General features: G+C 42.3%; 2 protein-coding genes across 2 annotated transcripts; both read left to right on the top strand.

The window, feature by feature from the left end:
• Positions 1-2,996: 2,996 nt before the first annotated feature.
• On the top strand, positions 2,997-9,466 carry tbrg4 (transforming growth factor beta regulator 4). Its single transcript, XM_034228365.1, has 11 exons — positions 2,997-3,136; positions 3,441-3,859; positions 3,980-4,300; positions 4,497-4,671; positions 5,540-5,697; positions 5,795-5,905; positions 6,000-6,144; positions 6,628-6,870; positions 7,032-7,143; positions 7,284-7,398; positions 8,925-9,466. Exons 2-11 carry the CDS (start codon positions 3,446-3,448, stop codon positions 9,024-9,026), a joined length of 1,896 nt encoding a protein of 631 aa, XP_034084256.1. The 5' UTR covers positions 2,997-3,136; positions 3,441-3,445; the 3' UTR covers positions 9,027-9,466.
• Positions 9,467-11,061: 1,595 nt separating this feature from the next.
• Positions 11,062-24,650, top strand: nacad (NAC alpha domain containing). The gene is made up of 10 exons (XM_034228362.1): positions 11,062-11,488; positions 15,542-15,822; positions 15,920-21,335; positions 21,641-21,889; positions 22,367-22,458; positions 23,098-23,166; positions 23,287-23,433; positions 23,518-23,652; positions 23,774-23,896; positions 24,475-24,650. Exons 1-10 carry the CDS (start codon positions 11,404-11,406, stop codon positions 24,487-24,489), a joined length of 6,612 nt encoding a protein of 2,203 aa, XP_034084253.1. The 5' UTR covers positions 11,062-11,403; the 3' UTR covers positions 24,490-24,650.
• The last annotated feature ends 214 nt before the right edge of the window (positions 24,651-24,864 follow it).

Below are 24,864 nucleotides of genomic sequence, written 5' to 3'. Positions count from 1 at the left end.
GTTAAGATGGTACCGTGGTGGAACAAAGAATGTAATGATGCAATTCGAAACAAAATCAGGCTGTTTGGAAAGCTAAGAAAGACACATTCATTACACAATTTATTAGAATATAAAAAGGCACAGGCTCAGGTAAGGAACATTGTTAAAAGAGCAAAAAGGGAGTGTTGGAGAGGATTCTGTTCAAGTATTGGGAGAACTACACCATTAGATAAAGTATGGGGAATGGTTAAGAAGATGAGGGGAATAAGACAGCAGAGTAACCTGCCAGTGTTAGAGAATGGAGGGGAAATTGCCACCGGTGCTATGGAGAAGGCAGAAATTCTAGCTAAGAATTTTGTCAAAGTTCATTCTTCGGAAAATTTGACAGAAGAAGGTAAGATCAGGAGGCAGGAAGTGTTAGATGAACATCCTAATGTATATGAAGATAGACATTCGTCGCAGAGTGTTGTAAATATACCTTTTTCTATTCAAGAGGTGAGAAGAGCATTAAGTAAGTGTAAAATGACTGCTCCTGGGAAAGATAATGTATGCTATATAATGTTGACCAAATTAAGTGATTTTGCATTAGAAAAGCTGCTGGAGATGTACAATAAGATTTGGGAGAAAGGGAAGCTGCCAATAATATGGAAAGAGTCTGTCATTATTCCTATTAGAAAACCTGGGAAAGATCCAACCAGTCCAGGCAGTTATAGACCTATAGCTCTGACATCGCACTTGTGTAAAGTTATGGAAAGAATGATAACAGAAAGGCTGACATACTACATTGAGAAAAATGAACTAATGACTCCTTATCAGAGTGGGTTTAGAAGAGGGCGGAGTACTTTAGATCCATTGCTGTGCCTGGAGTCTGAAGTAAGGAAAGCACAAGCGAATAAGGAGTGTGTTGTAGCTGTATTCTTTGATGTGGAAAAAGCTTACGATATGATGTGGAAGGAAGGATTATTAATAAAACTGGACATTATGGGTCTGGGAGGTAATGTATATAATTGGATTATGGATTTTTTGTTTGGCCGTGCCATCAGAGTCCGAGTTGGCAATTCATATTCTCGAAGGCATGACGTTGAAAATGGAACCCCGCAGGGGAGTGTAATTAGTCCTCTTTTGTTTTCTATCATGATAAATGATATATACACACAAGTAGGATCTGATATTGGTAAGTCACTTTTTGCAGATGATGGAGCTATTTGGAAAAGGGGCAGAAATGTAAAATATATTGTAGCTAAGATTCAGGAAGCCATTACGGAAATTGAAAGCTGGTCTCTGACATGGGGGTTTAGATTGTCGGTGGAAAAAACTGAAACTTTATTTTTTACGAGGAAAAGGATAAGTGAGGAGGTTAGGTTAAAACTTTATGGACAAGATCTAAAGAAAGTGAAGACATTTAAATTTCTGGGAATATGGTTGGACGAGAGAGTCACATGGAGTACGCACATTGATAAAGTAGTGGATAAATGTAAAAGGGTTTTAAATGTTATGAGGTGCTTGGCAGGCACTAAGTGGGGGGCTGATAAAGCTGCTTTGAGGAATGTATACACAGCCTTAATAAGATCAGCCATAGAATACGGACTAATAGTGTATGGTTCAGCTGCATATTCTTCTCTTCAAAAATTAGATAGAGTCCAGGCACAAGCACTAAGGATATGCTGTGGGGCAGTCAAATCTACACCAGTGTCTGCACTTCAGGTAGAGGTCGGAGAAATACCAATTTCTTTGAGGAGAAAACAGTTAATTGTTCATTACTGGGCAAATCTTCAGGGCCATAAAGATACTCACCCTACCAAACAAACTGTACAAACAAGTTGGGAAAGTAACAAAATAAAAAAAGAAAGTTTTTGTGTTTGTGTTTCGGAAATATGTAAGGAATTCAAAGTTAAAGAATGGAGTATTAGTCCGACGGTGGTGTTATCAGCTGTTCCACCATGGTTGCTACCTCAACCTATAGTAGATTTATCACTATTGAAACGGTTACATTCAATGAAAAACAAAATCAATGTACAGGCTTATGTGAACACTGTTCTACATGAACAATATGGGCAGTTTATACAAATATTTACTGATGGATCCAAAGATCCAGAAAATGGTCTAACTAGTTGTGCATTTTATGTTCCTGAATTAAAAGTAAAAGTGGGAAAGCGTACGAGTGATCACATTGCAGTATATACAGTAGAGATGATGGCTATCTCACTAGCACTTCAGTGGGTAGAGGAAATACAGCCAATGCGAGTGGTCATTTGCTCTGACTCCAGTGCAGCTCTGGAGAGCATAAACAACTTCTCTTCAGAATGTCGTCAGGATATTTTACATGACATTTTACACATCATGTTTAGGTTAGTTCATCTGGGAATTGTTGTTCAATTTGTGTGGGTTCCAGCGCATGTGGGTATTAGAGGGAATGAAGTAGTGGATCAACTGGCAAAATGTGGTTTGAAAGCAAACCAGATTGATATAATTGTACCCATCAGTCGATCAGAAGTCAAATCTGTTACAAAAGTGGGTATCAAGCAACAATGGCAAAAACTATGGGACAGTAACATCAAAGGAAGACATTTATACCAGATACAAAGGGAAGTAGGAACAGGAAGCACTTGGGGGAGTAGTAGAAGAGAACAGAGCATTAACAGCAGGATAAAATTGGGACACTCTGGATTAAACTCATCACTGCATCTGATTGGGAAGCATCCAAATGGCAATTGTGATGGTTGCCAACAACCAGAGACAATACAGCATGTATTTTTTAGCTGCCCGGAATATACAAGGCAAAGACTCATTCTGAAAACTGCACTGGAACAACTCAACATCAAGGACATGGATTTCAAATCAATATATGAAAGTAAATCAAGAAATGAAGCAAACAAGCTGATCTTCAAATTCCTCAAAAGCACTGGTTTGAGGACAAGGATTTAATATGAACATTTAATAACTCAACAGTAGGTGGCGATATATGCTCCAAGTGGAAGCGATTCACCATTAAAGAGAAGAAGAAGAAGAAGAAGAAGAAGGAGTTTAACACGTTTACCCAATAACAGCTGCGGCCGTGAGTCACGTGATACAGGCCCGCGACGTCATTTTCTTGCGACTGCTTTCCTCTGACAGATCCATGTGAACCGCTTTGGTGAAAATATACTCTAAACTTCAGGTACGTTTTGTGTAAATATGATATCTGATGGCGCTATGAGTGAGTCCTGTCTTTATTCTACCTCACATTAAAGCTCAATGTTATGCATGGAAGCGCTGTGTGTGTTTTTAGAGCGTCTCTTCCTTTACGCGACAAGGTCAGCATTCAGTGTTACATGACCGAAGAAACGCACTGTCTGACTGTCAGCTCCATAACCTCACTTTTATAATGAAAAACAATGTCGTTGTAGTCAACATTTCAACAGTAGATATGAAGCTAACTTCATTTTAGTTACATATTTATGTTGTGCTCTCTTGTCTCTTAGACTCAATGGCCAGCCGCATCTTGGGCAGATATGCCCGTGTGCTCGGCAGGGCCTCCTCCCAGACTACAGCTGCTGCTGCCCGCCCCCCTCCACCTGTAGCTGGACCTGCAGGAGTGCAGAGGTCTCAAGGCTGGCCAAGAGTCACAGAAAGATTAATGTCCGAGGGAAGGACAGTTATCAACGAAGACCCCATTCCTTTTGTACGCACCAAGCTAGACGAGTTGGTGGAGAACGCAACAGTTCCAGAGGATGTGTTGCTGGCCTGGAAAAAGCATGGAAAGAATGGTAATCAAGCAGCATGTGCCCTGGTGAGGTGGTCTCGTTTGGCTCTAAGCACAGAGGGCAACTTTAAGGAACCAAAACCAGAATTGCTAACAGATTCAAGGCTAGTGGATATGATGGACACTGCATCTCGGCAGGTGAGGAAGCTAAATACCGAGTTGGACTGGCACTATTATCCTGTTTTGTAACTGACATTCAACCCCTTTAGCTTGACTTCTAAGATAAATGACTAATTTATGTGTGTTGCTTTCTTCCAGGTTTCTGTCATTTGGAATGGCAATCTAGTCTATGTCATGCGAGCTCTTTGGATTGTTGGTTTGCCCTCTAATAACTTAGTACTCAACTCGATCCAGACTGAGGTCCTGTGGCGAGTACGCAGGCTAACATTAAAGCAGCTGAGCTTCCTGGCAATATGGGGAACAGACAGGAAAGGGCCGCAGAATGTGGCGATAGTGAATTCTGCGTTAAAACAGCTGGAACTGCGCTGGACTGAAATTGCAGATGCTAAAACTGTCATTGCACTGATATCCAATGGAAAACACTTCTCATCCACCTTGATTGACCGACTTGAAGACAAGGTATCAGCGTCAAAACATCAATCTCAATTCAACACTGCAGTAATGTCTAGTTAAACATGTTAACCTTTCCTTAACTACACTTACCAGGGACTTGACCATGATTGAAGTATGAGTATGAAATGTAAGCATTTCGATTTTGAAGGTTTGAGAATGACGGCATACCACAATGAAATATTTGCATCTGTCTGTGTTGCAGGCTTTGGAGCTGGCAGAAGGCTTCTCAGCTGAAGAGATCCGCAGAGTTTGTTTATCTTTGGCAGCTCAGAGCCGCAGATCTGTGCCGCTGCTCAGAGCCTTGTCCTACCACCTTCTCCAGAAGCCCTCGTCAGATTTCACCACTCCACTGATCCTGGACATGGCTTTTGCATACGGTAATAACATAGATTTTTGCATATCCATCAGCAATGCATGCATGCATTAAGCAAATTGAGTGCCAGAATTAGCCAATGTTTATATTTAATCTGTAGTACCTGGCCGAGGTTTACAAAAGGCTCCCTGAAACACATCGGGAAAAAAAGAAAATGGCATGCTAGATAAAAAGCTGCTTAAAATACACCAGAGCACACTTACATGTGTATGTAATATAACCATTCTCGTAGGTTTTCCACAGTGGAAATAGGGCAATTTCCTAGCATAGTCACATAATAATAATAAATTCGATTTTTAAAGCACCTTTCATTTCTAACAGCAATCCCAAGGTGCTACAGGAGGCATAATAAAAACAAGTTTTATTTATATAGCACATTTCTAAAGGTTTTTGGTCGAGCCAAAGTGCTGTACATATAATAAAATTAGCCTACAGTAGAGACACTTTACAGCAAATACAACAGCACAGATTGTTCAGAATATCAGTATGAGAAAAACGACACCCTCTATCCTTAGACCCTCACATCGTACAAGGAAAAACTTTATTAAAAATAATAAAAACAAACAAAATAAACAAAAGTTTAATCAAAAGCTTTTTTAAAAGAAAGGTTTTTAAGCCTTTCTTGAAGGCGTCAGTGGTCTGTGGAGTCCTCAGGTGGTCTGAGAGGGAATTCCACAGGCGAGGAGCAGCTGCACAGACATCTTGAATGACCCCCGTGAATATTCCAATATCTACGCTTGTCGTGGTGGCAAATATTCTCAATAGTAAACAGCTTTATGTTTAGTGCATGTCAGAACAGATGAAAGCACTGTCTGCTCAGTATGATGCCGTATAATGCTAACACAAACAACTTTGTCTTTGCCATTCTGTAGGGAAGTTGAATTTTCACAATTCTCAGTTGTTTCAGCGAATGGCCTCCGAGTTGTTACCCAGAGTCCCTGAGCTCAGCCCTGCTGATGTCACTAGCTGTGCCAAATCACTGGGCTTTCTCAAATGGCTCAACATCCCTCTCTTTGAGGCCTTTGCTGAGGTGAGTCACCTTAAAATAACAGTCGATTTAGAATTGAAGTTAGAATTTTGTTTTACTTTTTTCTCTCAGACTTATCACTGTGTTTCTTTTTTTTTAGCACTACACAGCAAACGATCAGAACTACACTACTCTCCAACTTAGTAACCTGCTCATGACTTTTGCCAGAGTGAGCTTCCAGACAAACAAAGGAGATGAGTTCTATAGCAAGGTACTCATCCTAACAAATGCTATCTGTTGACTGCCTATTGTCACTTCCACTTCTTTCCTGAATTTCTATGATTTGTATGCCATTTTGTGTAAAGGTTCACCCTGCGCTGGAGGGTGCTCTCTCCGGCCTGAAGGCCTTCATGCAGACGGACGTGGTTTGGGCTCTGTGTGTGCTGCAGCAGGCCAAGCCCCAGTACATCATCCCCCTCACACAACAGAATCATATTACCAGACTATCAGGTAAAACACACAGCGTTGGGCATTATTTCTTATGTACTTATCTTTTAGTTTTAAATATTGAATTTATAAATGCAGATACACGCTTTAAGCTCGGATGTATTTCAACATACATACTGTCAGCTGTTAATATCACCTGCTCCTCTGAACTAAGAGAGGCTGTTGAAAGTGTTCTAGGCCCCTGGTACAAATACATAACAATTTATTAGGCCAATGAGTGACATTATGTTTGAGACCACAGAAATGATTTAACTGTTTTGACATCCTGAAATGTTTTGTCTTCTGTGGGCTGAATACCATTCTGGCTCAGCAGATGGCAGAGCAGCACTGATACATCTAGGGTTAGACAGTCACATTAATCCCATTGTATCGCTGAATTGCGGAATTGCATTGATTAATAAAACATACTTAAAGTGTTTTTGAAAAGCACCAATGTCATTGAGCAGGCAGCACTCATTCTCTTTCTGTTCTCTTTTCTGTCTCTAGATGACAGTCCCGCTCGATGGGAGAACTACAAGCTGAAGCTGCTCCACATTGCAGCTACTCTCCAATTGGAGCATCCGGGTTCCTCAGACACGCCGCCCTCCCTGAGTGCCCTGTTTGTCTCGGACAGGAGCTCCCCCCCCTTCCCCGTGCAGAGGAGTCTAAGAGAGACTTTACAGAGTTTAGTGGGTGGGAAAACTGAGACCCTTCGCACTGGGGTCCAAACTATTTATGGATGGACTATTGGTAAGGGTAGCCCATGCGTCATTACAGACACTTGTATAGACACATGTTGTGCCGTCGGTCCCTTTTTATTAGTTTCACACTTTTACACTGAAAGTCACATTTACAGTTATGTCATTGAATCAGTGAGGTTTTGTACATCTGACATGCCCTTCTCTCACTAGATGGTGAACTGGTATTGGATTGTGACAACAAACCAATTGACCTGACGATGCTGAAAGCCCCTCATCTTCACAGTGGAGGAGGAGACAAGGTGTTATCTAAAGGGGCACACAGGTTAGTCATAGAGGAGAATCCTGTGGGCTTTGCTGGTTGAAGATGTATTTTTGCCTTTTTACCTTTTTAAATGTTGCATCTGCTTTTTATTTGCTGTAGCAGTCTAACGTTTTTTTTGCTCTTTTTTTCACACATTTTAGGCTTGCTTTCTTGGGTTGGGAATTTACAAACTTTTGCTCAAAGAGCAAAGACCTCCTAGGACGTTTTGCCATGATGAAGCGGCATCTTCAGTTGGCTGGCTTCAACACAGTGGAGGTAGGGAGTCGCAGTGTTTGTGAATTTTTTTCAAGTAACTCTCTTCTAGCCATTCATATATAGGGATGGGTATTGTTAAGGTTTTAACGGTACTACTACTTTTATCGATACCGCTTATCGGTCTGGTCTTTTGACGGTACTCTTATCGGTTATTTTGAAGAAAAAAATAAGGTAAACTAACTAAACAAATTGTGAACAAAACTAACATTGCTTTTTATTTAAATTAAATAAATAATATTTCACATCAAAAGAAACAACAATGCTTTAACAAATCATATTAAATAATCTGATGACAGAATTGTAAACAGAATAGCTGAAACTTTAAAAAACTAAATAACTCTGTTACCTCTAATCATTAACCCATGTTTGTATAATTGTGTTAACTCTGTGTGTTGCTGCTAGCATACAGAACACCTGACGTGGAAACGTTACTCGTGGATGGGGCTACAGAGCTACTAGAAAGACAGTCGAACCCGGTGCATTCCTCCGTCTGAATGTGGAGCACTTTTGCTAAATGTTTAGACAAATTGCTCGTGTTACCGCCCTTACATGCTAAACTCTTATTGTGCTTTTGGTAACGAGGATTGTCCACATCGAGACGGGTAAAGTTTAACCAAACCTCGGAGCGCGTTCTCTCCGCCATCTCTTCCGTGTGTGTGTGTTGCTGCATGTAGCAGCTGCGTGTGTGTAAACTGCCCCGCCCCCTCGCAAGCAGGCGTGGGAGAGAGAGATCTCTCGTCTGGATTGGAAAGATCGAAAATACAAAAAATAATCATGGACGCATTTTGCAGTCTTTTTGCATATTAGAAACGGAGTTGGCGACACTAAAACTGCAATATAATGTTTGTGTAGCAATAATACATATGACATGTATTTTTGACATGTCTTCAGTACCGATAAATAGACCGATAACGTCGGAGCTTAACGGTACCAAGGTCTTTAATAATTCAGCCCCGGGGCCCGTTTAATACCGGGGCTCGGCACCCATCCCTATTCATATAGGGTCTCCTGATATAACAAACTCCATAATTCCAAAAGAACATTTCTGTTGTGTTGTGTTTGCTGTGTTATTGAATATTGTTCCAATGAATAGAGACTGAGAAGCAGCACTGCCACTTCTAGATCTGACAGTCGTAGGCTTTGCAAACAATAGACCCAAAGCTTTAGTAGAAATGAGTCAGGTGGGTTACGCTGCAGTCTTTTGTATAAATAGAGCTCCTGCCGCAACTCTGTCTCATCTAGGCCAATCCAAGAGCTCTCTCTCATCTAGTACACTCTCCTTAGCCAATAGTGTCTTCACCTGCCTCCTATGTTTGCAATGCTGCAGGATCTGTTATCAGGGCAACTATGTCTACCTGAGACCAAGAAAGCAACACTGTCTGTTTTTAAATGCGTCAATAAATATATGACTATAAGATACATTTTACAAGTGTGTTCTCTTAAACACTCACTGATAATCGTAAGGTGGTTGCTCAGTAGCTCTTTAAAGAAATGTATTTTAAATTATTCTGTTTGCCCTCTTTCAGGTGCCATATTATGAGTGGCAGGAGCTGAACACAGACCGGCAGAAAGTGGCATACCTTAAGGATAAAATGGGGAAGGCTGTAGCCGAGGACATGGCCAAGTGAACCCAACAATCATTTTAGCACATTTGCAGACTCAGATATATAAGAGCTTTCCCAATCAAGTGGGACCACAGAGAATATGTACGCCCACATTCACACTTCGAATGGAGCCGTATTGCAGAAATATTTTCAGAAAACCAAAATAATATTTTCACTCTGGTTCCCTTGGCAACTTGTGGGGCTTTCCCTGTTTCCATGGTGATGATAAGCAAGAGTTTAGGAGCCAGAGAGAGACGGAAATAAAACAGCAATGTCCTTCTGTAGAAATGTGATAATCAACAAAAAAGTATTTGCAAGTGAAACAAAAGAGAAACTCCCAGGCCATTTGTAGAATGTTGGCCAAAATATGGAGTTTATATCAGCATCTGAATAGATTGGAAAACATAGTTATCTCTGTGAATGTGTGTCATATTGTGAAAGAATAAATTGTTTTATTATCATTAGGTTATGTTTTGTCTTTTAATTCTCACATGCATGCCTTGGGTTTAGATTCAGGAAGTTGCCAGATGTGTGTGACATTTTCATAGGGGCACAGTCAGGGGCCTGTTGCAGTTTGGTGTGACATTCAAATCTGTTGTGATCAATTTCCCATGTATCAGCTAGTGGCACACCTCTGGTCTACTGGTGTTTTTGACTGCATCAGTAATATTGGCAAACATTTATTAAATCTGCATACAGTGTTGCGATGATAGGTTGTCTTCTCAGCTTTGCTAGCAAACTACTGTGATTTTTTTTGTTGTGCCACTAGGTTATTCTTGTACTGTATATTAGCTCAAAGTATGTTAAAATCACTAAATATAACAAGTTTAGGAGGTGGATAATATTGAACATGTTTCTTGTTTAGTTTTCTTCAAGTCCTGTGTACAATTTGATACATTGAAAAATAATTAAATGTGTTTATGAGCAACAGCCGTATTTTGAAGAAACAGCATGGGTACACTTCTCCGATAAATATTTTGCTGACCCCTGAAACTGTTTACACAACAACATGGGCAGCAGCACCCTGACATTAGAGTATGTTTAATGGCAGAGGGAGGAAGACGGACAAATGCAAGCCGGGGAAAATAACTTAAACTGAGAAGGAGCCAACGAATAATACAAAGCCAAAGAAGTTACAGGAAAAAATGAAAATGAATTGCTGATGAATCATCACATGATATGGGGCCATTGTACCTATTGACTGATGACAAAAAGCTAAGCTAGCACTTCCAGTATTGAACTCCTTGGTCATAGTATATCTCCTGTCTGATAATATAGCAGGGTGCAGGAACAGCCTGTCCCCTTTTTATAGTGCAATGGTGATGTATTACTACTCAATAAATCAAGTAAACAGTATTTTAATGTGTAACTAAAGATATTGCTCAAACGTACTGTTCCTGCTTTGGCTAAAATTGACGGCAGGTATATTCGTTGACCAAGCTATTAGACATTATCCAACAAAGCAGCACTTCTGCTGAGCTGGCAATTTTATCATGGGAATCATGGGTTTTAGGTTGCCATGGAAACTACCATTGCTGATCATTGAGCACAGTGCTGTCGCCCCCTCTCTCTCTCTTTTATGTCTATTTTCCCCTGACTTTTTGATCTATGAAAGTAAATGACATAAGAGAGGGCTGGATATGTGAAGAAGAGCAGAGACAGATGCTATAGCACGCCCTTGGGGGAAATGTCTCCATGTTGATTCCTTGGGGATGCAATCAGAGCAGGAGGCAGATGGCATAGTTAGCAGTACACTTCTAGGTTTTGCTTCTGCCCTTTTAATTGTCCATATTTTCTGTTTCTCTTTCTCCATGTTGGTTTTATTTTCCTTGAAGCCCCCTCCTTTGCTTGATGTCTCCATTGTCCTCTTGTTTTTGCAGTACTGGTCCTTTCCTTCAAGGTTGAGGGCAGCACTGAGAGTACAGCGGAAATCTGCTGACATCATCCCCCAAGATCCAGTCATCGAAGGAGAAGGAGGGGCAGGAAATAGGGAGGGAGGAAGGGAGGAGCTGAAATGTGGTCATGAAGAGAGGATACTGCAGGTCCCCTTCAGAATCTACACACACACATACTGTATATTCAGATGAACTGGATCATGAGACTCTAAAGCAAACGCCCCCATCAGCAGCATCACCGTGCTGCACCACAAATAGAGAGAGATTATACTCCATCTCTCACTCTGTCTATCTCATTCTGTCTCACACAAACACACACACATAGACAGACACGTGCTGCAGGGTAGATCTGAGTGTTGGTTCGCCAAGCATTCCGGTCCCCCCTCCCCTTCGTCTTCTTTCTCCCTCTCCTCTCTCACTCTCTCACTCCCTCTTCCATTTCACCTTGTCTGTTCCGGCTCTGTGGTTTATTGTTGCGTCAGAACCAAAGAGAGCCAGCAAGAAGCATGCCGGGTGAGAGCTCTCACAGATCTGTCCCCACCGAGAAACATCCAGAGCAGGGAGCTGAGGAGACGGGGCTCCCTGGACCAGGTAGGACTGGGGTTGGGGATTGTGAAGGGAGAATGCGGTACTTTAGCATGCAGATGAAGACAGAGACAGGGACATTATTTGAGGAGAGAGGATGAGTGTTGAGCGAGTAGGAAGTGGTAAATAGATTGGTGCAGGACGGGAGAGAGCTAGCAGGATAGAAAGGATACTGCGTTGGTGAAAGTAACACACTGTGATGTAAGCACTATCTGCTTGAAACTGTCATGTGGGGTCATTCCTGTCCATCTGTTGACATATGCAATCTGAGTAAGCTGTGATTCAGCTGCCTAGCCTGCTCACTAAACCGCATGGCCTCCCCCTCCATTTCCCAGCTATTAGCATCCTTCCCTACACCCAAACTGTAAATCCCTGCCAAACTGTATGTATTCTTTTAATCCCTATTAACAAACAACCTCTTATCTAAATGATGGACTTCCAAAAGCCATGTATATCTGCCCTCTCCCTGCACCTGTCCTCATCAGAACCCCAGGCCCATCTTCCTCCACTAAAACTCTGGGCTCTTTACCCCTAGTCTTCTTCCTGCTGCCCCATCTTTAGCCCTGGGGCCACCCCATCTACATCTTCCCAGCAAATATGAGAGCTGTAAGCGTAGAGTGGCTCATCCCAGTCCCTTCCCCCAGCCTCAGCAGGAACATGACACAGCAGCATGGCAGCACTCTGTAGGAACCAACAAACGCAACCACACATGCACAAGAGCTTTTGTCACACATCTTATCAGTTATTGCTTGGTTGCTGCTGTGCTGTGTATCTGACATTGTGAAATCAGGAAATAAGTTATTAAATACAAATGAGAGTAGGGAGCTAGATAATGTTGTGTCATTTAAAATTAGATGTTGGGACTTGGTAGGATTGTATTAGTATCCCCTAAATCACAGTCAGAGTGGGATCAACATCATTGGAGCACAGTCTTGTGAATGTTGTTTCTCTTACAGTTAATGTACACAATATAGTTATCATACTGTTGTGAACAACACAACTCATCGTCTCTTTTTTGCTGGAAATACTTTAAAGTGGGTTGCTTTTTTTTCTCAAAGATTTCTGCTTTAGCTTCATCATTACCCTGATCTTAATTTAGGCTCAGAATTATTTTAAGCTTTCTTGGCCTGAATTGGGGGGTGGACGTATAAGAGGATAGTTTATGACTAAAGAACAGGGATCTTATTAAAAGAGAAGAAAAAGCAAATAAGTGTATTTGGCTGTCTCTTCTTCTAGGTTCAATCGGACCAGTAGTTGTAATAGAGGCTCCCTTTGGGGCTGGCAGGCCAGCGCTGCAGCCTCTGTGACGCAGCTCCAGTCTGCTCAGCCTGCTGTGGCCTGCTCATTGTACAGCAAGCCAGGTGCTCCATTTCACTGCATCCTCCCAGAGGAGACTTTTAGGTTGGGCTGGAGAGTAGGAGGAGACTCAGACATCCATATATTATTCGCAGAATTGAATCTGCAGCTAAGAGACAGAGACTACGAATGCTATGCTAGCAGAGAAAAAAACATCACTGGATTATTTAGCAGCGCAGTTGTATGTGATTTCATTGCTATAAGCAGGCTTGGAATTTCGTCATTTTAGGGGCAAGGCCATTTGGCCTTCCCGTTCACATTTTTTTCAAGGGCACAAAGGCCACATGACAGGGCACAAAGGCCGTTTGGTTAAATTACGCTGGTCAATCAACATGACTGAAAAGTATAGCACTAACGTCAACACCAGTCGTTTTACAAATGGCTGAATAGCAATAGTGTTTCTTTAACGTATACGTTAAGTTCAGCCATAAACCACATAAGTCAGTCATGTATTATATCAAAACCGCTTAGCAAGAAAAATACTAGATTCAAAGGTGACAGCTATCTGCTAGCTTGTAGAAGCAACACTAGATGTAGACCCCTTGAAGGGAAGACGTTAGCGCTATCCAAACTAGCTAGCTATCGCTAGTTTTCATGACAAAATGTAACGAGTCGACTTTAAATAGGCTAATACAATGGTAATTACCTATCAATAGTACTTTCTATAAACACGTAAATGTTAAGTCCTTTCAAATACTACCACATACTTCAGTTAAATCATATCAAAACAGCTTGGTCCGCTTGCTTACCTGTGCTTACCTGTGCTTGTCTTGCTCCCGCGGCTGAGGAGGAGGCTGTCGGGCCCCTACAGGCATTTCTGACGGAACAATCACAGCAGAGCAATCGCTCTGATCCACAGGCACGGGACTATCCTACTGCGCGCACTAATATGACTTTACTAGCGTTGTTTACACTGGAACTTTTGACAGGGGCACCAAGGCCACTTTGGCCGTGAATTGCATTTTTTTTCACAGGGCATCACGGCCAAAGTGCGGGGCAACGACGGCCATGGCCGTCGTGAAATTCCCACCCTGGCTATAAGGGAAACAAAATATAGTATTTCTGAATGTGTTCAATAGTAATTGGTTTGATGAGTTTTCTATAAGTCAGACATAGATAAGTATGTTTTATTGATATGTTTATCTACATATGGTCACTAAAGCCATGCAGAATGAAAAAACAATTACCCATTTACTATATTAGACTGTGCTGTTCATGTAAGTGTAGTGCCACTATTGGCTTTGTTGCATGCTATGCATCTTTCTGATTAGTGGCAGGTTTTAGTCTATGATGCATGACTCAGCAAACAAACAAACACACCTAGAGCTTATTATTGGGCAGCAATCAGGCAGGGCTGCTAAGTGCTGATGATTGCATCTGCCACCACAACAGGCAGGGCAGAAGAGCACAAGGGAGGAGATATTCTGTGTGCAGAGGAAAAAAGAACATGGAGGCGAGAGCAGGGAGCCGAGAGTCACAACCAATAGTGAAACAAGGAGAGGCAGCAGCATATTTTTAAAGTATATATATATACATATATATATACCCGATGATGGAAGTATATATTAATGTATACAGAGATAATACGTCAAAGGTTTAGAGATAAATGGAGTGAAACAAAGGATGGGATACAGAACAGAGAGTGAATTAGTAAGTGATATCAAGGTTCCTGGCAGAGCAAGTGTGTGTGTGTGTGTGTGTGTGTGTGTGTATGTGTGTGTGTGTGTGTGTGTGTGTGTTTGTAACTGGCACAGGGCTGAGCCACTTGTGTGTTGAAATGGCCAATCAGCATGTGGATTGAGGTCACAGTGGCAATGGCCCAGTTGAAAGCGTATGAAGGTTGTGTTCCTTTATGTAGAAACAGGCTTTATATGGCATCCTCAGGGATATTTCAGTGAATGTATAGTTTTGTGTGGTGGTAAATAATCAGGCATTTAAGAATCATGACGGATTAGCAGGGGAACTAAACAAATGAAAAATATGATTTTCTATCTTTTTTTTGTTTACTTCTTTTTGCTCATACACTAAACCCCCTCCAATCAACCATGATCCCGTTTCTTTGATTCACTTAGCCATTTTTCATCTCAGTGATTTCTCCATCCCTGATGACAGTTATGAAGATGATAGCATGGTCTAGTAGGAAAATAGGACGGAGAACGATGTAATTCAACAACAGTTCTTTTTTCCTCTGGCTAATTGTGCAATTGTGTATGTTGATACAGAAAAATATAAACTACGAGAGGTACATAAAGACATTGTCTGTACTGTACAGTAGCTTTGTTTTCCACTTACAGTTACTGTAAGTGAAATACTAAAAGAAGGTTTATAATTTTGTAACAATTTTCAAAAACACATCCATAACAACCTGGCAATAGTCTTTATTTTCAGATTTTTGTTTTGCACTCTAAAACAATTTCCAGTGGCCTCGAAACACACAGAGCTGAGTTGTTCGGTTAATCTACTGACTGGAATTTTAGTGAAATGTGTTGGAGCTCTTCCTGAGAGTGTGCGAGAGGAAAAGTGAATGTCAACTGTAGAGAAGAAAAGTCTATTATTGGACATTAAAGAAGGTGTAGTCTTTCACATATGTCTTTACTTTCTACAGTAGAAAATTACAATGAAACCTTAATACAAAAAAGTGTTCACAATTGCTCCTTCCTTTTATTGAAAATGTCGGTTTGCATTGCTTTATCTGTTTTTCAGACATGACCAGACACCTGTCCACTGACTCCACCCCTAGTGACAGTGGCTCCTCTCCTAGTGACAGTGGTTCTAGCCCTTCTCCCAGCACTCCTCAGAAGCTACTCCCATCATGCACCTCTCCATTTGGACCACGATTATTTCAAGCAACACCTAACTCATCTGGTACTCCAAGACCTCAACCTGAAGGCTCTGACCGTCGCAACACAGCCAGGATGTCTGGAAGGTTAGGTGGTCATGGACCATGTGGCCGCCATATCCCTGTTAAGATGGAAAGGATCAAGGTGTGTGTTTTGCGTGTATGAGCATGTTTGCAATTTAAACATTTCATTTTTACACTGATATTAACTTTATTTTGCATATATACTTTGTTACTCCCAGGTCTTGACTGGTTATGAGGTGGAGAGTGACTATCAAGAGCCACATATCATTGATGCAAGGGTAGTGATGGGTCAAGAGACACTGCTCAAAACAACGGGGATCCAGAAAAGGAAACCCCTGGTTGAGCCAGCAGGTCAAGCTATCCCTTTGCCAGCTATTCCAAGATGTTCAGACAACCAGGCACAGGCAACAGAGACCCAGCTGGAAACTAGCAAAGAGGAACACCAAGTCCAAATCGCTCAGAAACAACAGGATCAACAAAAAGGAACTGTGAAGCCCCCAAATTCACTCCCTACCCCTCTTCAAAATCCCCTGATCCCTTCTTCCTCCTCGCCAGATCCAATCAAAACAGAAGACAATTTGAAAGACAACCAGGAAGAGGGTCAAACCCTTGCTCAAGACGAAGTGACTTCCCTTTCTTTTTCTGAGCTGAGCTGTCCAGTTGCTTTGTCCTTCTCTGAGCCAGCTTATGCTGTTGACCCACTACGAGTGGGTGTGCCCTCATCTCTTGACCCTGACCTATACTATACAGCCCCTTCCACCCCAATCAAGATGAGCTCCCGTTCTTTGCACCTGAAACATCACTCATATCCTGGTTCTCCAGTCTGCCCACTGTCCCCTGGTTCTCCCTCTGACAGTGAGGACCTCTGTTCCCCTCTTACCTCTCCCTCTGGCTCTTATATCACGGCAGAAGGAGGCAGCTGGACCTCCTCCTACACATCTTCCACCTCTCCATCTACTTCTCCAAATCTGCTCCTCATAGAAGAAGCACAGGAAGCTCCGGCTTGCTTTGTGGGCTCCTTATCAGAGATCGGAGATGAAGTTGGGGAGGAAAAGGGACGAGTAGGTCCAGAACGTGAGGAGGAAAGGCGTGCAGACTTCTGCCTGTACCGTCCTGACGGTTTTGTAATGAATTCAAGGATAGGTAGTACAGGGGCAGTGATCCCAGAAGAGGAAGAGTCTATAAAAGTGGACAAGATCAAGATTTCGAGAGACAGTTGTCGCCCTTGCTGGGTAACTGACGATGCATCTCCTATAAGGAGCAGTAGCAGCCGTAGCAGTGACTCCCAGGAGGATGGGGGGGAGTCTGAATGCTCACTGTGCCCACTGACAGAGGCTGGTGCAGGGAGAGCAGAGTACTCTAGACCCATGCAAACAGAGTTGAAACTGCAATTGGAAACATGTATATCAGAGGAACATTATGGACCGATGGATGACGACCCAGAACTACCCTCAACTGCCTTTACTCCTGATACCGAGAGCATGACCATGGCCTCATCTAGCCTTAGCCCTGACTCACCTGTCATCCCCCTGGATGCCTTTTGTCCTGGAGTCTTTGCTAGGTTCGGTCCCAGTTCTTTCATGCTCTCACAGGATGAATGTGCTGATGGTATACCTGATGAAGATATTATGATCCCTGCCTCCCTCCTCTCCTTTCCCCTACACACCAGCCTTATCTTTAAGGCTGACTCAATGGAAATCACCCTCTTCCCGACAGAGGATGAGAATGATTTGGGGGAAAGTAATGACAGAAATGAAGGAAAAGATGTTAATGCTTATGCAGCTGGAGAGGAGGAGGCAGATGTTGAAGATGATGATGATGAAGAGGATGATGATGATGATTATGATTATGATTATGAAGAGGGTGATTGCATCATTAATGCTGCTGCTGGAGGTGTTGATGAAAATAATGAACATGATGGCAGTGAGGAACATAATGAGGCAGGTGAGGAAGCCAAGGTGGAAGTTAAAGTAGTAGAAGGAACAGAAGAAGGAGAACAGGAAGAGGGTGATCAAAAGTGTGATTGCAAAGCAGTGGAAGCTCCTATAGATGAGGACAGTTCAGCATCATTCCTTCATTCACTTTCAGAGACATCTATCAATGAGGGGTTAAACGAATCCTTCTGTTTCCAAGACGATACAGATGACTCATTAGACTCTGCTTCCTATAATGGGGAGGAAGATGAACGTTTATACAGCACTGAGAGGCATGCACAATCACTAGAACCCACAACAACGGACACACTCGATCATTCTGAAGTTCCAACAGAACCTGAACAGGGGTCTAGCACTGGAACAGGACCTGCTGAACCTTTGAACACACAACTGAGCAGAGACAAACTCGTGGATCACCCCGAAACCACCGTTCTTTCTGAAGCTATTGCTCTGGATGAAGCTAAACCCCTTGAACTGCAGTCCGCTACTAAAATAGAATCTACCAGTGGAATAGATCAAACAAAAACTCACACGCAAGTCAGTAAAGACAAACCAGGCGATTGCCAGAAACCAACTAATCCTTCAGAATTGGTTTATTGTCAACCAGAGTCCTCCAGCAATCTGTACATGAGTGGTAGTGAGATTGAGATGATTGACATCTCTGGTCCGTCCAACCCTGTAGAGCCACCAAGAGAAAGCTCTTATTTTAATCTTTCCTCTACTCCTGTTCTTGCTCCAGCTGATGCTGTAGCTGAGTTCCACACCCTTCTTTCTTCTTCTTCTGCTGCTTCTGCTCAGGAGTCAACAGACCTTAACAGTTCAGTTCTTCTGGAAGTGGCTAAAGGAAATCCCCAGATTAAAGATAATGATTTGCAAGAGAGCAATGATTTTTCAGGGGAGGAACCTACGGCAGAACCAGAAAGAGACTCTTTCAAATTGCTCATCAAGCCTCGCCATTGTCAGCCAGAAAGCCACAGGGCTGTAGGTGCAAGTAGATGTGTATTGTCAAAGTCTTTCTCCAATAAATCAGATGTAAGGCCAGAGGCATTATGTAGGACAATTATTCCCAGGGAGTCTGACACTGAGCTTGACCAGAGGAATGGGAATGCTTCTGCTGAGTACAAGAGTGTGGAGAGTAGAAGCATTGATTCTGCCACCAATGACTTGAATAAAGGTGTTCTTCTTCTCTCCTGCCCCAAAGACACAAGTCCCAGTCCCAGTAATATTCCTATTTCTGCCTGTCCAGAGGTAATCTCTGAACTTGCTGACAATCTGACCCCGTCCCCAAGTGACTCTGCCCAGGAGAACCTGAGAGAAAACACCCTGAGTACTGACGAGGGGGTGCTGGGAACAGTTGGATCCCCACACTCCCCCCTAGCCATCTCACCCAAAAGGGAAAACTCAGAAACAGACAGCCAGGGTGGGAGCAGGGAATTGCATCCTGGAGCTGGGGCATGGTGTGATGACAGGATGGGGCTAGGGTTCAGTCTAGGTTTAGGACCAGGGGCTGAGTTTAGTGTATGGGGAGCAGGAGAGTCTCTCTCCCTATCTCTGGGGAAAAGGTATGAGTTAGAGGCAGAGGGTCTGTTAACATGTGCTCCAGAGGGCCAAAGTACACAGACGCCCGTTGTCCCAAACATTATCAGTGGAGTGAGTGAACACTATGACAATGTTCTGGGTTCTGTTCTGGATGAGGAAGACAACAATAGCCTGTATGGAAAGAGGGACCAAATGGCCGATGAAGAATTGGTAGGAGAGGGAGCCTCAGAGTCCAACTTGGCTTGCTGGAAATCCATTGAGGAAATCTCGGAAGCAGGCGGAGGGGAGGATGGAAGCTCCAGATTCCCAGAGGATGATGTCAGTAACCTAAATCCAGACAATGATAACACACTCACACAGATACAAGACGCTTGGACGAATTCTAACAACAACAATGATTCTGCGTTTGATTCTTTGGAAGTAGCAATGTGTGGAAGTCTGAATGCTCTATCTGAGGAAGTAAGACCTCAAAGTGTGAGTGTCAGTGTTAGAGACTCAGTGTCTAACATTCCTCTTGAGGAGATGCCACCTCAGGTGTCTGACACAAATCCAGGTAAAGGGGAACAAAAAGACAGCTCCATAAATCAAGCATCAAAAACAAGACAGAAACCAGAGGAAGGTGCCTGTCGCATCTCAGTTTCATCAGTTGAAACTCATGTGAAAGAGGCTGTAACAAATCGGCATCTCAGTGTACCAGATAAAGCCAGGTCAAGAAGTCTCACTAGTCCAGAGGTTCAGAAGATCAATCCGGAGAGTGATACAGCATTTTCTTTGCCACGTGGATCATTTGGTTCCTTCACTCCTAAATATAAATCCAATGATCCCAGACCACGTAAAACTTGTCAAGAAAAGATGGAAAATACAGGTTCTCAGCCAGGACCACAGATGGTGAAGCCTCAGACTGAAGGCCAAAGAAAAGACGATGTCAGTCCTGTGACAGACAGACTTGTTGATGAACCAAAGACTAAAGATGCCTTTACAGGACAGCAATGTGTTGTTAGTAACTCAGGGGACGAGGAAGAAAAAGCAAAGGAGAAAGCAACAAAGAGAGGTGAGGAGAAAGACCAAAAGAACAAAAAGGAAAGTAAAACCTTTCCCGCACAGGATTGCCCAGAGCACCTTTTGTGTCACACCCCTAAAGGGGAACTTTGCACAGATAAACCAATCACTGCTAAGAAAGGGAAGAGAGGGAAGCAGAACAAAAACAAGGTATCCATGCCAAGCAGTCATGCTGACTTTAGCCCTGAATCTGTTGATGATCCAAAGAAAACTTATGTCCCATTAAATGCCACAGCAGATGGATGGTTAAAGGGGGCAGCGGACAATTCGAAAACTAAAAAGGGCCGAAAGGCAAACAGAAAATCTTCACCGTCGGACTTTCAACAAAGGACATCTGGGACAGAGAAAGCTACATTTGGTCTACAGATGCAGATGGATAACAGTCCCAGTCCTGATATCAGAAGTCCTATCGATGGACACTGCAATCCTAGCACACATACCCCAGACAACCTCAATGTTGTGTTGGCAATGAACCAAGAACTACAGCAGGAACAGGAAGTGCTTGATAACAGACCACTATCTGATCGTCAGAGAGGATTCACAGTAGATATTAATGACAACAACATCGATTCTGGCCATAGCCTACCTGCTCATGATACCTTATCATACTCTCTGACTCCACTGTCTTCCTCCCCATCTCCTGTTTCCTCTTCCTCCCCTCTACCATGTGCCTCAGCAGAGCCAGAAGATGATCTTCCCACACCTGTTCAGGAATCCCAACCTGTCCTATCAGCCCTGCATCAGCCTTCCCTGTCAAAATGTCACACCACCCCTACACTTTGCTGTACCTCAACCAAAACACAACAAGCCCCTGATCCCCAATTTCTCCCTAACAACAACAACAACCTCAAAGAGGCCACTGTTGTCTTTTCTGCATCAACTACATCTACCACAAGTGTCTCTCCGCCATCATTCTCCACTGCCATGCTGTCAAGCCTATCCCAGCCTACCCAGGAGTCATTTTTACCTGCTCCTGAGACTCTAGATTCAGCATGCGTGGCAGATTTGATTTCTCGTCCCCAGTCTCAGAACAATCTCAACATCCAGCCACACAAACAAATCAAGCAAGGTTGCCCATGGAGCACACAAGACAGATTCAGAGGTGAGTATAGAAATTAACGCTTGTTTGATTGAAAGCACCTTGCACTACACACTGAGGAATCCTTCATCATTTTGTAACAGTCAGTTTGGTAAACAGTAAAAGTTGGGATTTTTAAAACAATAAAATGAATCACAATGCTTTATTCGTCTCACAGCAGGTAAAAAGGTACAGTGCAGATAAAAGGCAAAAGCGTAGACTAACATATTAAATAAAAAGGCAAGCACACGCTTATAAGAATCTATGTAAACAAGTCAAATGCAAGGTTCGTAATACAAATCTGATCAAGTATTGTTGTGCTCTGTAAGGTCCCAGCTTGGCCGAGGGGGAGACAGACAGTGAGGATGATTGTGGATTGCCTCGACGTGGTCACAGATCCCAGGCCAGAGGAGTGGCAGGAAACAGAAATGAGGCCATGTGGAGAGAGTCTGGTCCATCCAATCAGAGGGAAATGCAGCCTTTCTCTGCCCACCAGATGTCCAACAGACAGTCAGGCTGTCCAATCAACCACAGCCACAAGATTGCAGAAGAGTTCGACCTATCCTTCAAAAACAATTGTGAGTTTCTTCTGACCTCCTAAGGGATATAAGGTTCAACACTAGGAATCCTCTTTAACACTTTATATATCTCTCATCTAGTTCTACACTAGGTGATCCACAGTGTTCTATGTTACATATTAAAGGTGTTTGAATATCATTTTGTTAAATTGTACAGAACAGCTGTAGTTTTGCTTTGATGACAGATGATAACACAAGAGACGTAAATCTTCTGCATCATAGTTCACTGAAATAAAATTACATACTATGCAGATACGATATAATGTATTTTCCATGGGATAATTAAATTTCCTGATGTTGATTAGATGAGTTTATGAATTTCTGTAATGAACACTCTTCATCAGCAAAGCATTAATGTGATAGAGTCACTAATGCCCTCATTACTCCTACAATGACGATTAGTTTCCATGGCATAAGGATATAATACACTTTATCTAAATGTACTTGAATTATTTTTAAATAAATGCTTTTCTGCAGGCTCTATATTGGCTTCCTGTAATGAGTCTGAGAGTGAGGGGTCAGTGCCTGAGCTGGAGGAGCCGGAGCCTCTGAGACCATCAGAGCCCCAGGTGAGACAGTTCATGCTGAAACCATCTTATTTTTTTAATTTTAATCAATACTAAATTAGGATTGCATTTAGATTATGTTGAAAAAAAGGGTTAGGGTTAACCCTAAATCAAATTTTGTTTTTTCAAGATCTCGACATCATTTTTTAATGAGGCAACTGTTGCTTAGACTTACAGACTAAAACCTACGAACTGTGTAATGTGGAGAAGATCTTGACTTCACAAACTAGTATTGAAGCTGAGAAAAATATGAAACAAAATGTGGCCTTCTGTATTCAGGGTATCATTGTGGATAAGCATATGTTTGCATTACCCAGAGATAGCCTGCCTTTGGCCAGATTGCTTTTTAAGTTCAGTTGATTACATTGAAAATGCCTTTCTTCATTTATCGATATGGCACATTTTGGCTCTTATATATATGTATTTTTTGTACTTGATCAAATTGCTGTCACTGCTGTTATAACACACAGAATGCATAGCTTCCTGTGTGTGCAAGAGAAAACAAAACTGTATGGCATCAGCAAAATAACAGTAGAAACCTAAAAATAAGACGAGTCAAATGTGATGACATTAGCAATACTAATGAATGAAAATGTTATAGAATATAAAAATATAGTAATAGATATTTGCTTTTTCTTTCAGTCTATTTCCTATGCAGATGAAGGGCTAAACCGGCCAAAGCAGAGCCGCAGTGAGAAGAAGGCCCGCAAGGTTGGATTCCTTACTGTATACAAATAAACAAATCAAGATGGAGGCTATATGACACCAGTGTTAAATGTATGTAATTGTGTCCTTCTTGCTCCCTCTCTATACTGCTGTGTTTGTATGTAGGCTATGTCTAAACTTGGTCTGAAGCCGGTCCATGGTGTGACCAGGATCACCATTAGGAAGTCCAAGAGTATCTTGTTTGTCATCACCAGACCAGATGTGTTCAAAAGCCCCGCATCTGACATCTACATTGTGTTTGGAGAGGCAAAGGTTGGTCTTTCTTAAATTGGTCTTATTCAAGCTTTGGTACATGTATTGGTTTGCCTCTCAACCTCTCCAATCCTCTCCTCTCAGATTGAGGACCTATCTCAGCAGGCTCACAAGGCAGCTGCAGAGAAATTCAAGGTGCCTGTGACCTCTTCTCCCTTGGCCCCACCTGTCCCTCCCAGCCTCACCATCAAAGAGGAGAGCGAAGAAGAGGAAGAAGAGGTACTTTCTGTCTAATTTCTTAAAAGTGTTCACACTATCAACTCTGTACACTATTTTATTTAGTTGTTAACTTTATCTCTCCATCTATCCCTCCCTATCTATATTTTCCCCCCTACATAAGGTGGATGATGGTGGTCTCGAGCAGAGGGATATCGAGCTGGTCATGGCTCAGGCCAATGTGTCACGCGCCAAGGCCGTCCGTGCACTGAAACACAACAATAATGACATTGTGAATGCTATCATGGTAAGGAGAAGGAGACCGAGGGAGTGAGAGAGAGAGGGAAGATTTAGAGGATGGAGGGAGGGCAGATGGTGAACAAAATAATGAGTCATAGCCAGTGCATGGAGGAGGAGGGATGGAGGACAGGAGAGCAGGGGACAAATGACAAGAAGAGTTTCTCCCCAGTAACTGAGCATCCTCCACAGTTCACCGGTGCAGTATCATGTCCACTAGGTGGCAGTATTTACTCACACTGAAATGACTGAGCTGTTGAAGTGACGCAGTAAAAAATTGTTCATGATGGGGTAAGAAGCAAGATAGAGCTGCATTAGTTCACTAGAAAAAGTTGATGAAGGGTGAAAACAGAGCCTCTCATTCTGACTTTCCCAGGTGATTGTATTTATTCAAGCAGAGTGACATGTAGAGTGTCTTATCTCTTATTTTCAATAGCAGAGAATAGACAAAAAAATAAAGAGAAATAACTATAATTTAATAAAGAAAAATCAGTTGCATGTTTTGTTTCCAACGTAACCTTTTTATTCATGATGATAGGTTTTCTCCAACCACCTCATTCTCTATCTTTCTCTCCTTTTTCCATGCAGGAGCTGACCATGTGATCGGTGAGAACGATTTTACTCCTGACCCCCCTCCTCCAGCCTATAAAGCCTAAACGCCACTGACTCTTCTGTATCGCTGCTACTGTATGTTGCATCCCCAATATCTGCTAAATAAAGTCTGTTCCAATGTGGGCTGTGACTGCATTGCAATATTAATTTCACTGAAGGGGTAGCAGTGTTATGTTTTGTTGAAACTTGTTTTTACAAACAGAGCAGTAAAGCCTTTCACATTCTTCAAATTCAAAAGGCATAGGATTAAAACTACCACCATTTTCAGTATTAGCACCTATACATCTGTACAAAAAATAGTTGACATATCATACATAAAACTATCAGTTGTTTAAAATGTTTTGATTTGAACAACAGGATTCAAAT

The sequence above is a fragment of the Gymnodraco acuticeps genome, unplaced genomic scaffold (assembly GCF_902827175.1).
Source record: "Gymnodraco acuticeps unplaced genomic scaffold, fGymAcu1.1, whole genome shotgun sequence".
Taxonomy (NCBI): Eukaryota; Metazoa; Chordata; class Actinopteri; order Perciformes; family Bathydraconidae; genus Gymnodraco; species Gymnodraco acuticeps.
The sequence above is the reverse complement of the archived record's forward strand: the minus strand, read 5'-3'. Positions and strand labels throughout refer to the sequence as shown.